This window comes from Acipenser ruthenus, chromosome 27 (genome assembly GCF_902713425.1).
Source record: "Acipenser ruthenus chromosome 27, fAciRut3.2 maternal haplotype, whole genome shotgun sequence".
NCBI lineage: Eukaryota > Metazoa > Chordata > Actinopteri > Acipenseriformes > Acipenseridae > Acipenser > Acipenser ruthenus.
Genome location: NC_081215.1, coordinates 24,784,649 through 24,800,354, shown reverse-complemented (window position 1 = coordinate 24,800,354; position 15,706 = coordinate 24,784,649). Strand labels below are relative to the sequence as shown.

Genomic DNA, 15,706 nt, shown 5'->3' with positions numbered 1-15,706 from the left:
ATCTATGAATAAGTGTAACTTAATATATCACAACAAGCACACAAAAAAAAGAAAACCTGCCTGTGGCAAGTCCCTTGGTTTGGTTTTCCTCTTCATGTGGCAGCATACCAGACAGATGGAACCTGAAAGAATAAACAGGGTCAGGGTGATGTCTTGTAATGTATTGATTTACTGTAGTTGATCTGTGATTTGATCCATGTGTAAAGGAATCACTTTTACTGGTAATTTTGTCTTCACAGTCAAATCCCTTGGCCTTCATTTTGGGTCATCTTATCGCCCCCAAAATGTGCTATTTTAATGTGAAATGGGTATGGGATAGGGTTTTTGTGATAAATTTAGCATGGTTTGAGACAGAGCACTTGCTGAACTGCGTGATCATTAGTCAGTGTGTTTTTGGGGACAGACAGACAGAGAGATTTTCCCAGAAGTTAGTCAGTTTCAGAGCATGTGGCTGCAAGTCTTTACATCCCCCGCCCAGCTAGATTAGCAACAGGGCTCCTGTCCGTATCCTGAAGGGTGAGAGGCTGAAGGCTGTGTGAACTTTACTGAAAGGTCTGCTGCATGTAAAGACAGTGATGATTTACTATTGTATTTTTCATGTGTTAACATTTTTTATGATGTTTACAGGCTGCATCAGGCATGGAAACAAGGATTTATGTTGCTTATCTGTAATAACAGGGGCTGGTAGAAAATATTTGGAGCACCAAGATTTGCCCAGCCCTGTTTAACACAATGCTGATATACTGTTAACATCTACAGTACAGCATGCCCTCACAAGTTTATTGAACGAACTAGCCATTTAGGAAAGACCAAAAAAAAAAACTTTTGTTAAAAAGCTGCAAGTATTCTATACACATTTCCCTCTTATGTTCCATTACATGAGAACTGATTGTACATTGTGATTCATACAGACCCTTCCACTTCAAATTGCATAAGTACTTTAGTCCTGCTTCAACCCATTTTAATGCTTAACACATGACACAGGTCACGTGTTGTTTAATGGAAAGCATGTAACCTTATCACCTGAAACCTGTATCTGAGGTGCAGCCCAATCTGTCTGCTATGTAAAGTGCAGGCTGTGGCTCCTGGATTGATCACCAGGAAAGGAATGCACAGTAGTGGATTGATGGTGGATTGTTTTTTTTTGTTTTGTTTTTTAGGAAACATTTTTGTTTTTTGTATGCTAAACATATGAATGTAGGGAAAGAGATAAATAACGACTATGTAACTAGTAATCCTAACAAAATCAGATAAAGAAAGTAGAATCTGTACTTGAAATAACAGAACAACCATATTTATTTCTAAAACATTTTGGTAGTTTTAACCTAATGCTAACAGGAACCCTGGAAACTATTTAAAGCAGATGTACACAGTCCAGGAACGTGCACAACAGTGCAGATTATTGAGGAAGCGAGGGAGCATTTTCATCACTCCAGTTTAGAATTCCTTCAGCAACAACAGAAACGCAGCAGGGCCAGCAGCACAAAAAGGTTTTGTCCTCCTTGTGCAGGTCTTCATTTGCATATATGTCATGCTTTGCCACTTTTTTATCTACTAAAAACAAAAAAAAAAGGCATATGGATTATCCTGTTCTGAAAGTGGTCTTTTGCCCTGGTTACACATGCAAGTGTGCCATATCAAAGCTGAAAGACAATCGCTCAGATTTGCACCTGAACCTGTTTGTGTTCCGATGTGCTGTGAAATATTCTTTACCTAGTAGCGTCAGTCTGGTCTTTTTTAGTAAAGCTGGTTTTAATGCCACAAGGTGCCAAAAAGCTGACTTGTGTTTTTTGGCAGCGGAAGATTTTTTTTTTATACTTGCTTGATTGGGGCATGATTTCAATCATTTTGTGTACAGAGAACGATGTAAGAAATTGCTCACCATGCTCTTAGTAAAGTGGATTATTTATGGAACTACTTTGCTGAGTAAGTGCTTCTCCAGCGCTCAGTATCTATACCACCAGCAGTGTCAGCTCTGAGCAGGAATACACCAAAAAATGAATTCCAGTTGCAAAGACATGTTCTGTCCGCATGCATCAGTCATTCAGAGTGCAGCAAAAACATAATATTGGAATTCAATTTCAAATAGTTTTTTTTTAGTTGTGTTGTGTTTTGTTTTGTCTCTCCAGGCACAGCTTGCCCTGTACTGCACATTTTTTTGCATACTATTTAGCTGTCAGTTAAGGACAGACATTGTTTGATTTGGTGTTAACAAAATGTGGTGGGAAAGCCATTTTCGTATGTAATCTAATTGTGGGTCTGGAAAAATGTTTCTCTTTCTCAAAAAAACATTTTTTATAGATAGGTGCCTCAGCAGTAGAGTTTTTTTTGGCGTATAACCCATTCTCTTTGCGGTCGGCTAAAACGAATACAAACAACAGCAGTTTAAGCTGTGTAACGGCCGAGACCTGTCAAACGCTGTCTTTGTAGGGCAACCTCAAGTGAAACCTGCCGGTTAATTTGTTGATTATTATTTTTCGACATTTTTGATACCTCCGGGTAGTTGCCACCTTGGCAGCCCCCCTTGATATAAACTGCATAGAACCTCAAGGGTGTAAATGTATCAGAATTTGACAACAGTTAAAAATGATTAGGCTGTGATTATGGGGCTTGAGTGTCACTCTGTGCTGGGGAAAAGGAGTCATTCCTGGCCTGCAGAATGACAGATTAAGCCAGACTGGTTTAAAACTATTGTGCCTTTCAGTATATACTCTGCATGTTTATGCACTATAAACATTAAACATCTCCTGATCGTTAGCACTATACTGCATTACTGCTACTATAAAAACAAACAGTAGCAACATGTAAATTCACATCACTTCGTGACCTCTCTCATAGCGCTGTTGAAAACCTAAATCCATATGCCCTGTAATGCACCAAAGGTAAAGTGAACAGGTTCCATTCTTTTTTCTCTTTTTTTTTCTTTCTTTTCTTTGCTTTTTTGCGGGGGAAAATAGGGCAGCAGATAACATCGGCAGCCCCTGCACTAAGAATAGGCTGTATGCTTTGCTGGCAGTGAGAGAGCAGTAATTGAGTGCCGCTAACAGATTTTGTTTTTATGAAGTGACAGAGCTGATTAGTGGACACAGTCCAGCTGGCAACCAGAACCAATTAGAAACCTGAGAAACTGATGAGAGAAAGAACGAAAGCTGGAAAGAGCTGGCTAGGGAATCGGCCCCATTGGAAAGAAGCTTTAACTCTTTCTGGTTGAAATCAGGCGTTAACAAACATCCAGGATTTTAATAAAGAAAGCTCAAATTGATCAAATATTTTAATAGATCCATTCAGACTTTATACTAGGCTGTACTAGACTAGATTCTCTAGTTTGCCTGCTGTTTGCTGAAGTAGCTTAGCACTTTAACCAGGTTGGTGTTCACACACTGCCGCCCATTGCACTAATGCTTTATGAAAATGGACCAAACCACCTTGTCTATCTTCATTGCTTTTGTCCTATCCTGCCTTAGCAATCAAGCAAGGGTTTTTCTCTAGGGAAAGTAAAAAAAAAAAAAGAAATATTCATGCAGAGTACAGCCATATGGTGAAAAGATAACATGACACCCGAACAGACGCTGTTCTAGGGTAAAAAAGCAAACAAAAAAAACAACCAGACAACATACTGGGGATTTGTTCCTGTTAATAGAACAGTGTACTGTAAACGCATGCGGATGTGTTTTGTTTTTTTTAAACAGCATTTGGTATTCGTGAAAGAGGTAGGAGGTGGGGGAGTGGGAGAGCATAGCAAGCTTACTGCATTCGCTTTCATCCCCAACCAGGAGACTTGGAGCTCAGAAACTCAAACAATGTATTCTATGCAGCGCACAGGTCTCTACTGATCCAGAGATGAAGTGCATTTATATAACTGTGTTGCTTTCTGTTTTGACAATGGCACAGATGTAGTTGCTGCGTTATGGCTTGTATTGAGAGTGGGTGAGTAATATAAAAAAGATCCCATTACACAACAGAATTGCTTGTGTTCACTGTTTTAGTGAACTCTTCAGATACAGTGTATATAAATGGCTTGAACTATTGTACAGAATATCTTTATAGAGCACTCACCTTTTAAGAGGCATGTATTTTTTCTGAAACATCGTGGATGCTTTTAATTGTGTTGCAAGGTCTTTACTTTGTCTTGTCAACCAAATACTTACACAGTTCTCCAATAAGGAGCTACAGTTGGGTTCTCAAAGTAACTTGCTTCTTGTGAATAAGACAGACCTGTAGTGATCTAGTCCTGTAAATATTTCTGCTTTGCTAATAAATGCAGCATGAGCCCCCTCAGTACTTATTGGAGAACTGTGTTGAATCCAGTTGCCTGAAACCCCCTCTTTCTTTGTTCACGCAGGGTGACACTCCGAAACACCGGGCGGAGAAATCCAAGGACCAGGAGCTGGCAGCATACCTGGAAAATCGGCAACATTACCAGATGATCCAGCGGGAGGACCAGGAAACGGCTGTGTGATTGTTGAAGTGCCAAGCAATCCGGAACCAAACAAATAGAATTCGGGACAAAGAAGGGAGAAAAAACACATGGCCTCTCTCGCCCATTCATACATTGTATTCCTACAGCAAGAGTTTAGCTCCAACAGTTCAGATACAGGGTGGTTTTCAGTTGATTTTTAAACTGCACAGCCACATTCTTATGTTTTGGTGTAAGCAGGTTGGATATGAATTACAAACATTTAACTTATTGGTCACTATTTTTGAGCAACATCTTTTTTAATTGGTGGGATAGGATTTACACAAACCTGATGTTTACAGTAGGCCTGTGTTTCTGTAGCAACCATCAAACTGGGGAGGGGGGGGGGGGGGGGTAGTTTAAAGGTTAATTTGTCTAATTATTGCCCAACAGACTGAAACATTGAAAATCTGTTTGGAGAATGTTGATTTTAAAGAGTACTGTACTAGGGATCAAAGTGACGTGTTTTTAAAACCAGTGCAATATGACTAGGTTTAAAAGATGAGCGGGTTTGGGAATGAACGATGAAGAAGCAGAAATCATTGCTTCTCTGTCTAGTCCTCTTTATTTTCACTGCTTCAAGACCATTTTAAAAGTGACATTTTACTGATTTTCTGGAGGTTTTGTTTACTCAAACTATGTTGGTTAGCGCTGGTTCCAGTCTAGGAGGGACAGTTTTTACACTGAATTTATTTTCTATTATCACTGTACAATTTTAATTTAAGAAAGTGAAGCTGTTATATTGAGCTGTGTTCTTTGATACTATACTATACTATCCAGCAAAAACTCATTTTCCAACATACTTTTGGCTTCCGTTATAAAATATCTGGTACTGTATACTTGTTATTTCAGTAGCTTTACATCGATATGAAGCAGCTTCTTTTACCTTTGCTGCTGTAAATGCCTTGAAGTGCGTGTGTTTTTGCGTGTGTTTGTATATTTACATGGTGAATTTCATTCAAAGCATATTTCTTATAACAGTGTGGAGTTAGTAGGTATTTATATAATGCATAGCTGTATAAAAACTATTTTACTTTTTTGTGAATTTGTTATGTGATGTTCCGCAGAATTTGTATCATAAAAAAATGTACATTTTATATTTTTTTCAGAGTCAAATAGTTGTTGTTGTTGTTTGTTGTTTTTTTTAACAGTTTACTGTTTGTTTACCAATATGGCATTTTGATTTGCTATTTACTACTTAGGGATGACCCATTTGTACAAGGGTCTGGTCAAAATCAGCTATCTGACTTTCAACTCCTATCTAATAATAATGTGTTGCATTTAAAGGGCATCTAGATAGTAAACTAATTTAATAAATTGTACTTTAGAATAACTGGGGAATCTGTATTTGAACTGGTTATGTTTCAATGTCTATATGCTCATTTGAAGCTTGCTGAATATTTCAGATTTCCTGGTTTTTAGGTTTCATTAAAGTCAGATAATCATGCGACCCATAGGAGACACAGCGATTGGAAGGGTGTTCCAAAGTCTGCTGGGAGATGCAATAATCTTCCAACCGCTGTGTCTCTGAAGTCATGTGATTATGTGACATGCATGATTCCCTGGACACCAGGAAATCAGAATTTATCAATACAAATTCCAATACATGTTTCCCATTGAGCGTATAGAAAATACCATTCATGGTAGGATTTATTAAATTCATTTATCATTAGCATAATGTCCTGTTAAAAGTAAAACCGCATTTTCAGAAAATCCCTACTTTTCACTTCTTTCTTGTATTTACAGCAAGTTTGGCAATTTTAAAATAGTAAAAAACAAACCTAATTTAAGAGCTTTAATTAGGGGATATGCAGATTGCTCCATTAGACATCTCACTCTGCTAATGTTGCCCTGCCTCTTGGTAAATAAGGAGATGCAGGGCTACAGTAGAAGGGAAGACTGGTGATAATGTTGCTAGTGGTAAAATAAATGTACCATTTTAAGAATGCATTCTTTCCAGGCCTAGTTTATCAACACCACTTTGTACAGTACTTAAAACAGGGAATTAAAAAGCAATCTGAGATTAGATCTAATAAATTACCAGTATTAATATTGTTGCTGTAATTGTAATAGAAGGTGATGATGATTCAAACTTCAATCGTCTATGGTTGTTTTGTAGGAATGTAGAATTTGCTGAACTGCTCATCTTCTTGATTAAACATGTCAAAGTTCTACTTTACAATAATGTGTAGCTAACAAAATCCTTCCCTAAATCTTAGCTGCTGTGCCCTTCCATGTATCCTATAGGTATTGAATGAGCAGTTTTGAAAGAAACATGTAGTAAACATGTGTATTTTTTTAATTAACCTTTTGCTGCTCAGTGACTAATATATTTGACATTGTGAAAGTAGGGATTTAATTGGTGAAATGACCAAGTGTAAGTGTAACAGATTTCCTGAGAGTAAGGTGTGAACTTTCTTTAACCTGGTGTAAACCACACGTAATACATGAAAACACATGCTTGCTTTAACATGTGTTTCTTTCCTAACTGCACATTTGACACCTATGAAGCCAATGGAAGTACAAAACAGATCAGATTCAATCTATTATTTTGTTAGCTACAGTCTCTTTAAATAGTAGGCATTCACACTGAATGTAACATGACTTGTATGTGACCTTAGGGGTTAGGGTTGTGGGGTCTTGTATACTATGGGATTTAAGTCTGTTGTTTGTATATGGATGTACAGTTTCCAGTTGGGATGTATTGTAACTGTCAAATGTTTATACTTGCAAAATGAATTATTTAAATCTGAATAGTTACTAGCTGTAATGGGGGAAAAAAAACAAAACAAAAAAAAAAACTACCTAACCATTTTCTATGTTTTTATGCTCTTTGCTTCTTGCAAGGTTTTTAGTATGTGTGTGACCTCATTTGCTTTTTGTAACTGCTTTCTTGTGAGTGGGCAGGGGTTGGTTTGTGTGCGTTCATTTGATGATGGCATTATTACTGTAAATTGTACATGTTAAAATAATGTTATTTAAGCAATTGGAAACTGCAGCACCCTTTAATGAAAATACCATTTCAACCTTGCAGTGTGCTGTTCATTTGGATCCAAACCTCAGGCAGGAATGTGGTTAAGGAAACACCTGACCCCCTTGGAAAAAGAAAAAAAGCAGAAACATGACTTTATAATCCGTCTTTATAATCCGATCTGGATTATCTGTGAAGTTAAATATCTCTGTTTGTAGCCAAACAGTTTAACTTGTGTGAAGACTCCTATGGGAAAAAATGTATAGTGCTGTATCAGTAATAGAAATATGAAAACTGTAGTCTTGATCAGTGTTGTACTAGTGTGTGTTATCATTTAGTTAAATTATAAATCCTGGATATTCAAAGATGTTTATCTTGGTAAGCCTGTGATTTTGATAGGAACCTAGCGATTTCTGAATACTTATGTTGTTATTCATTGACATTTATCGGTATGTAATATATAGCCAGGCCAGGATAAAAACAGGATAACAGGATGCTGACTGATGCTTTACTGCAATAGCAAGCTTGTTTTATATAAATATTTTTTTTTAATGTTTTTAGCGAATGACAGCAATGTTATTAAAACCCTACCACAGCAACTGGCACCACCATACTGTCTTGGCTTGGATCCAGTGCCTGACCTTTCAGCCTCATGCATTTACATTTTCTTTCATCATTATCCCTGGCTTGGATTTATTTGACGTATTCACATCTGGTGATTTTATTAAATGGCATGTACTATTACCACTTACTAGTAAAAGCAAATTGCCTTCATACTGCATTACAGTGTGGAGCTGTTCTAAAGGAAAATATAAAAAAACCATTTGTCTCATCGCTGAGAAACTATTGTGAAACTTGTTGAGTAGGGTCTAATATTTTAATTTTGAATCGATGACGTGGGATTTGAATACCATTGGTGTGTGTGTGTGTGCAGGATATGTGAGAAAAGCAGGAAAGTGTAATGAGGAATGTGAGAATACAGTCACCTCAATCAGTCTCTGGCCAATGCACTTTCATCTTCCCTTCTGCAGGGAAACAAGCCTTAACCACTCTGAGATAAGACTGCAGAATCAGCAGCCAATTACTGCCAGCTGTTCAAGATTTGTCACAAAACTTTGCAATAAGTTTTTGCAGATTTTCCTTCAATCTTTTTTTTAAAAAAACCAACGTGATGATTTCCCAGTACACTCTTTTTAATGTAAAAAAAAAAAAAAAAGCTGAATCCTGCACATGCCAACAAGAGCCTGCGTTTGATCTCTTTGTTCTCCATGAAGATCTTGACGCACAGCACACATTTTGAACTTCGTTTTTAAGTCTGCAGCCAGTGGCTCATAAGACTGGCATTTACTTGATTTGCACTAAAAACAAAAAAATAAATAAAAATATGCTTTTCAACGGGTCCCAATTTGCAGTGCACGATTTAAAAATCATATTTATTGCATATGGAATTTTATTAATCAGTCACTAGGATTTTGCATTGTTCATTCTTAATAAATATGAAGATTGACTTACAACCCCCCTAGCCTAAAATGTTATCAACATACATATATATATTTTAAATACATGATTAACAATGCATGCATGCAGCCAGTCTGCTATATGGGTTTTTACACTAGCCAACAGTAGATTAATGCACAGTAGTTATTCATCAGTCCTGCTACTCCTTTGCTTTGAGCACATTTTTAGCATCTGTGATACTAAGTGCTGAAGAGCTCATAATGGAAAACCAGGCATTTGGCACTTCTACTCTCTTGACCCCTTCACCCTGCCTCTAGAACAAGGCAACAGTCCTGGAAGGACTGCAGGACACAATGTGCTTTTTGAAAAACTATGCTTTACTAAATCTGACTTCATAAAATCGGTGTCACACTATACCATTAAACACAACCACATTGTTCTGTTAAGGCTAATCTGGTAATGGCAGCATCACTTTGGGAAAAGGTCATTATTGTCCACTCCATGGCAACAAGCTGGCACGGGCAGTATTTTATTTTACAAAATAAATTCCTTACCCAGTTCCAGGAGACTTGGTTGATCTCATTTTAAATACTGCTTTAAACTTGTGCAAAAGCTGCAGAAATCGTGAAAAAAAAACAGGATCTGAGAATTCACTCCCCCCCCCCCCCCCCCCAAGAAAAATGTATTAAATCTTGTTTATTGTTCATAGAATGTGTTTGGGGATTTACAAAAATAAACCAAATCTATAGATAAAAAATAATAGACTGAAAAATACAATCAATGCAGGAACCCTCTCCTATTTTTTTTTTCATTAGTTGCACCCTTGGGTACTTCAATCAATGTTTAACTGTGCACACATCTGCAGGATCTCTATACTTCAGAAAACATGAACATATGCCACATGAAACTACACCAGAGTTCTCTGGGGGTACAAGATATGTTTTAGGTGTAAAGTCCATCAAGAGGTGCTATTGTAAGTGCTGTGTTCCCTTTAATAACCAGTTAGATACTACTGTACAAGTGAGAGGAGCAGTGATATGTTATTTTCCCCTTTCAACCCCTTAAGGTGCACAAGGAATTGAGTGGTTGTTCAAACGGTTTCTTCTTAAAATACATTTTGAGAGTGACTCAGGTATCACAAAAAAAACCTAACAATTTGGATGACCAGATCCAACCTGTCAGTACATTTTAAAACCTGTTTCATTCCCCTCTTACAAAAACAAGAAAGTTATCGTCATTTTATGTGTGGGACACATGTCCCATGTACCTTAAAGGGTTAAAGACATTCTTATTTAAGGTTATTAATTTTATTGTCAATTATTCATAGACCAGATGTAGTTAAAAAAAAACTTGGTCGATTAAAATAATTATGATTTTAATTATTATGTTGTTTAAGAAATGGGTTAATACCACCTGTAATATGACATAAGAGAATATAGTTTCTTCTGGGTCCTTCGAAAAAGGCTTGTGTGTAGGAATTCCATTGACCCACAACTATTATTGAAAATAGATCATGTTAACACACGTTACACATGTATTCTTCCCTGTTTTTGGTCACATCCACGCACACGTAATGTATATTGCCTTACATTTTGTGTACATTTTTGTGTACATTTTGTTTTGTGATTAGTTTGGAGTTGCTGTGCAATTCAGGGTTAGGAAGTACATTCAGCAAAAACTTTTTTTGTGTGTGTGAAATGAATTAATGTGCAATATACGGTTTCTGTAATCTAGAAAGATTTACATTTTTTGTACTTGCATAAATAGTGACCAAAATTATAGACAGACTGGTGTGAGGTGTACAAAATATTCAAATAGATGTATTCTATGGGCTGGTTTTGTTACTGTATGCTTGAAAAATAAATATTTTAAAAACTTTAGAAAGTTTTTTTTTTTTAATTGAATCTAATAACTTACTTGCTTATCTATCTTAACGCTGGCTGCAGAAGTCCAGAAAACCTAAAAGACTGGTTCCCAATTTTTTTTTTTTTTTTTAATATACCATAGACCAACCTGTTGATCTCCCTAATCCTAACTCCACTATACTATGTAAAAACACTTGAAGCTTTTTATGTAGTGTTCTTTTAAAAGAATAAGGCATCTTTTCTTCAGGTTCAAAGTGGTATTGTTCCTTTCCTCATACGTGTTGCTTATCTCACCATCTGGTAATATTTCAAGCTCTTCCCATACAGTACATTGGTCCTCATTCAGTTGGCATGTTGCTGGAAAAAAAGTGTTTTTTGGAAAATATAAATTTGTGCAATAAAACAAACGTGGATCAGATTTGTGTTTTTATTTGATTCACACCTCATCAGTGATGAATCAAAACTGAAGTGGACGTCCACTCTTTTAAAAGCATGGGTTTGCATTTTTCAAAAAAAGCTTTTTCCGCAGCTAAAGGTTCATTGAATTAGGTAATTTCTGATACTTCGCGATGCCATACCGTACATAGAGATTTCCTTTTTTTTCATGGGTAACATTGTCTATCTTCTTCTTCTTTAGAAAGAGCTCCCATCTGTCTCTGTAAACTTTGCTTTAGATACACAGTACAAACTTGGCCCATATATATATATATATATATATATATATATATATATATATATATATATATATATATATATATATATATATATAATCTCCGTAATCCCTTTTGCTGAACATGGTGGCTGTGTGCTGGTACACTTTCCCTGAGGGAAACACAGGGGGCTTTGAACATTATGAAATCAGCCCCAGGAAATTCTTTTTTTTTCCCCCTCAGTACTATACATGGAGTTTGAAGGCTCATCACTCTGTTCCTTGGTCTTTAAAGACTGATGGAGTGATGGGCCTACACTTTGTCAATCATGTAAACACATAACTGTGCAAGGGGTTTGTCCACATGGGACTAAAGAATTGTGTACTATATCTTCTATATTTAGAATGGCACATGTCTGTTGTAGGATGAGAAGACCTACTATGTACAGTATGCAATTCAGCGTAAGGCTGGCAAGCTAGTTGGTTGTTTTCTCACCATTTTCATTGCTTAAGACAATAGAACTCCTCGGAAACACAAATTACATTTTAATCATTGCGTGAAAAAAATTCAGAGTTCAGTTTTAGGACTGTGAATCTAGCTGAGTAAAGCAATATTAACATTTGAATGCATTTGCAAAATAATGCTGGGGATGACGCAGGGGAAATTATGCAGAAAAAACAATTATTCATTTAATATTTTTTTTGTTTTTGCAACGAGACAATTCCAGTTTAGAATATGAATGAATGTTGACAGTCCCTGCTAAACAAAGCAAAAACAATAACCTCCTGTAATAAAGATGAATAATAATCTTAATGTAATGAGGGAAATGTTGAATTATAAAATAAACGTTTTATAGAAATATCTTGCAGTGTTTTCAAACTCCATGTTATTAATAGCAGCAAATATAGAAAGTGCCCCATCCCTGGGAGCTCCTTTGGACTGTCAAGCTCCACTGACCCCATTGAGATCTGAGCCAAATGCACTTTCATTTCTTTTCTAGCTACTTCTCTGTGAAACGCTATTTTGCAGTTAAAAATAAAAAATAATACCAACTGAACAAAATACCATTAAGGAACACTGTGTATGACTCCAACAGCTTGTATTTTCTTCCCTTTCTATAGACGTATACCCTACTGTCAAACTACAGTTGTCATTTAATAAAACCAGAGCTATGCACAAAACTGTCCAAAAACCCATTTATATCACTTCATTTCATCCTCAATGTAGATGTTCAATCAGCAAAGGAATATGCTGAAGTTGCATTCCCAGAAGTATATTAAAACACAAGCATCACACCCTTGACAGCAAGAATAGTTTGAAGATGCATGCTAAACAGGACGAGATAAAGAACACTTGTACCTGTCTTCCTTAACTCTCCACTTGTTTGCATTTGTAGTGATCAGTGCAATGACACTTCGAATGAGCTTGATAAAGCTATAGTCAAGTATAACAAGGCTGAGTAGTCCTCCTAGCGACTCACCTCAATATGCTGATCATATCAAGGAGACCTATGTTTGTGTCCTCATGGGGCATGCAAGCTACTCTCATCTTTGACTATTAAAAACAAATATTTCTCTTGAGTCAGGATTTGAAGGGGGTGGAGTTTAGCCTGTAAGAGGAAGGTCAAGTAGAGTTCATAGCCCATGGGCTAGCATAGGGACCCAGAGATGAGCATTGATTAGAACAAGCAGTTTTGTTCAATCAAATGACCCAGTGCAAGCAGATTGGAGGCAGACCAGAAATGAAACCACCCCCTCTGAGCAAGGTTAGCCTTTGTGTTGTTTTTCTACAGCTTAAATCTTCTAAGAAAGGGAAACTTAATTGCCACCCCTTCAAATATAATTGGTAACCTTAAGAATCAGCAGCCAATGAAGCTCATAGCAGGTAAAGACTGATAAATTAAGAGAACCCAGATCTACTCGGAGTGATTACAAGCATCACACAAAGCCAAGGAAAAAGGTGACATCTGAAATTTCTTGATAGACCATGCAGTACACAATAATGTTGTAATTACCTTGGCTGTGAAGACCATGCATTAAGGACAGTACTTGTATCTATGCACATGTAATCACCCTGTAATTTAGTCTACCAGGTTCTCTCATTCCAAGGCTGCTTTGAAAGTTCCTATCATAATACCTGCACTGCCTGTCATGTTAGGAACTTTGTTGTACAGGAATGAATACAAAATAAATACATATGAATAGAGAAAAGCAAATACTTCTCTAGTCTCTCTGGGCCATTCAATGTGCAAAAGCAGCATTCATTTCTTTTCAAATTCCTGTATGTGTGTATAACTACTGTACAAACTACTCTGATGAGAAGCATGATGATAAATCACCCTGGAAAGTACAACCCAGGCACCTACTCCACAGCTAAATCCTTACAAATATTTTTTAAATTATGCATTCTGTAGCAGCCTCTTAGTGGTAGAGAGAAACGTCCCTGCTCCACTTGACCCTCATGTAAACTTTCCAGGCTGTGGGTTTTTATAGAGGGTGTTAGTGGCAGAGGAACAATGCCTCATGCATGACTGCCCCATTCTGAGAGGCAGTGAAGTGGGGAAGGAGGGGATTGTGAGAATAGGCCTTGAAGAGGGTATGGCAAACAAAACTCTAAAATTACGACCTCCTCTGGTTTATACTGCCTCCCTGGATACATCACAGGGTTTTATTGAGCAGCTCTATGGTCCATAGTCACTGATTCAGCTATCTTCACAAACCCTGAACCCCAAACAATGGCAAAAGCATGGTTCTAAATCACAATACAAACTCAGGAAGTAGTTTCTCTGAGAACGTTAGAAGTGGGATACTTTATTGACGTGGGCCGGGGGAGGTATTTCACGCTAGTACTTTTTGATCGAGATTCAAGGAATACAGAACAGGAATTGTCCAGTTTACCCCCTATTCCAACGAAATACAGAGACTCGTCTGCATACGTTTGTAACCTCATCTCACTGGCAGGGGATGACAATAGATAACAGCAGTTTATCGTACAACACTGCCGGTTACACCTACTTGAGAATGGGAGGGAAAAAACGTAGTGCAAGTGTTGTTTTTATTACATCCCACGGTATCAAGTTACTTATAAAATATTATAGCTAACTTGAAATATGCAACTGTTCAAGAGCTGAAAACAAGTAAAAATGTCTAATTAAGCAAATTATCAGTTCAATTAAGGGTCTAGTAATTGAGAGCTCAGTTGGAATGAAAACCAGCAGACACAGGGGGTCCCCAGGACCAAGTTTGAGAAGCCCTGTGCTAGAGGATATGGCTTTGTAATAAGTGTGGATTTTTTGGTTCCAATGTTGATGGCATCTTTATTTGCTATCTGTTCAGGATCAGCATGATTAATTTCTGATATGAGACCTATTGGCAAGCAAACATAATGAGTATTGCTGTGATAAAGACATTGCCAAGGGCAAGTTGGAGGGTACTAATGACAAACAGCTCTGCTTACCAATAATTTACAGAAATGATTATCTAATTAGAAAGGATTACACCTGAGAACAGAATCATACAACTGGGACAAAGAAACTACACTTTTATTTTTTGGAACATAATTGAATTTGGCACGGTGTCATTGGAGTCACTTTCATCGTGGTTTGATGAATGCTACATTCACCCTGCTGACCTTTTATTGATTGGATTATTTTTTTTAAAGCCCACAGGCTCAATTCAATATGATGCAGGAATTGAAATAAGACTTGAATAGCAGTTTCACCCATTGCAGATTTTACTTTAAGCTTGATTAGCCACAGTGTATAGGTAACAAGGTCAAGTGTGTCTTATTAAACTCTTAGCAAAACCAGGAATGGATCAAACTGTGATGCAAACAAACCCTATACATGACATCAACCGAGCTGGAGTTTCTTTCTACATACTTCATTCTTAGTTTGGTTTCTAAACATTGTGACTTGCCTGATGAGCAGCTGCGGAGTATACAAAGTCTAGGACTTGGTTTGTTGGCCATTAAATGTCTAGCATATTTATATTAGTTGCAAAGAAGAATGAAGCTGAAGCTGCAACTGGTAACTCAAAGATCTCTGTTTCATATCTTTAATGGCAAACTGTACAGGCCAGTGCTTTCATCAGTACTTACGTGAAAGAACAGAAAAGCAACCCATTCAGATCTGTATGAAGAACAGGTATTAGATCCACAATCACGTATTTATGCATGTGTTTGTTAAAATGCTGTGTAGGAGGAAGCTAATGAAAGAACAGAGTTACTGGAAATGCACAAACATCTGTACCCAGCTATTATAATATTTACTGAAAGTGCAAACAGTGGCAGGGACCCATAATCACAG

General features: G+C 37.1%; 1 protein-coding gene across 11 annotated transcripts in view; it reads left to right on the top strand.

The window, feature by feature from the left end:
• LOC117432408 (diacylglycerol kinase zeta-like) overlaps positions 1 to 8,038 on the top strand; it is a 121,696-nt gene extending 113,658 nt beyond the window's left edge. For all 11 annotated transcript variants that reach the window (XM_059002546.1, XM_059002545.1, XM_059002548.1 and 8 more), the window contains one exon: positions 4,343 to 8,038. In XM_059002546.1, the coding sequence (XP_058858529.1) occupies positions 4,343 to 4,459 (117 nt within the window). In that variant the 3' untranslated portion in view covers positions 4,460 to 8,038. The remainder of the gene's footprint in view (positions 1 to 4,342) is intronic.
• Positions 8,039 to 15,706: the final 7,668 nt, after the last annotated feature.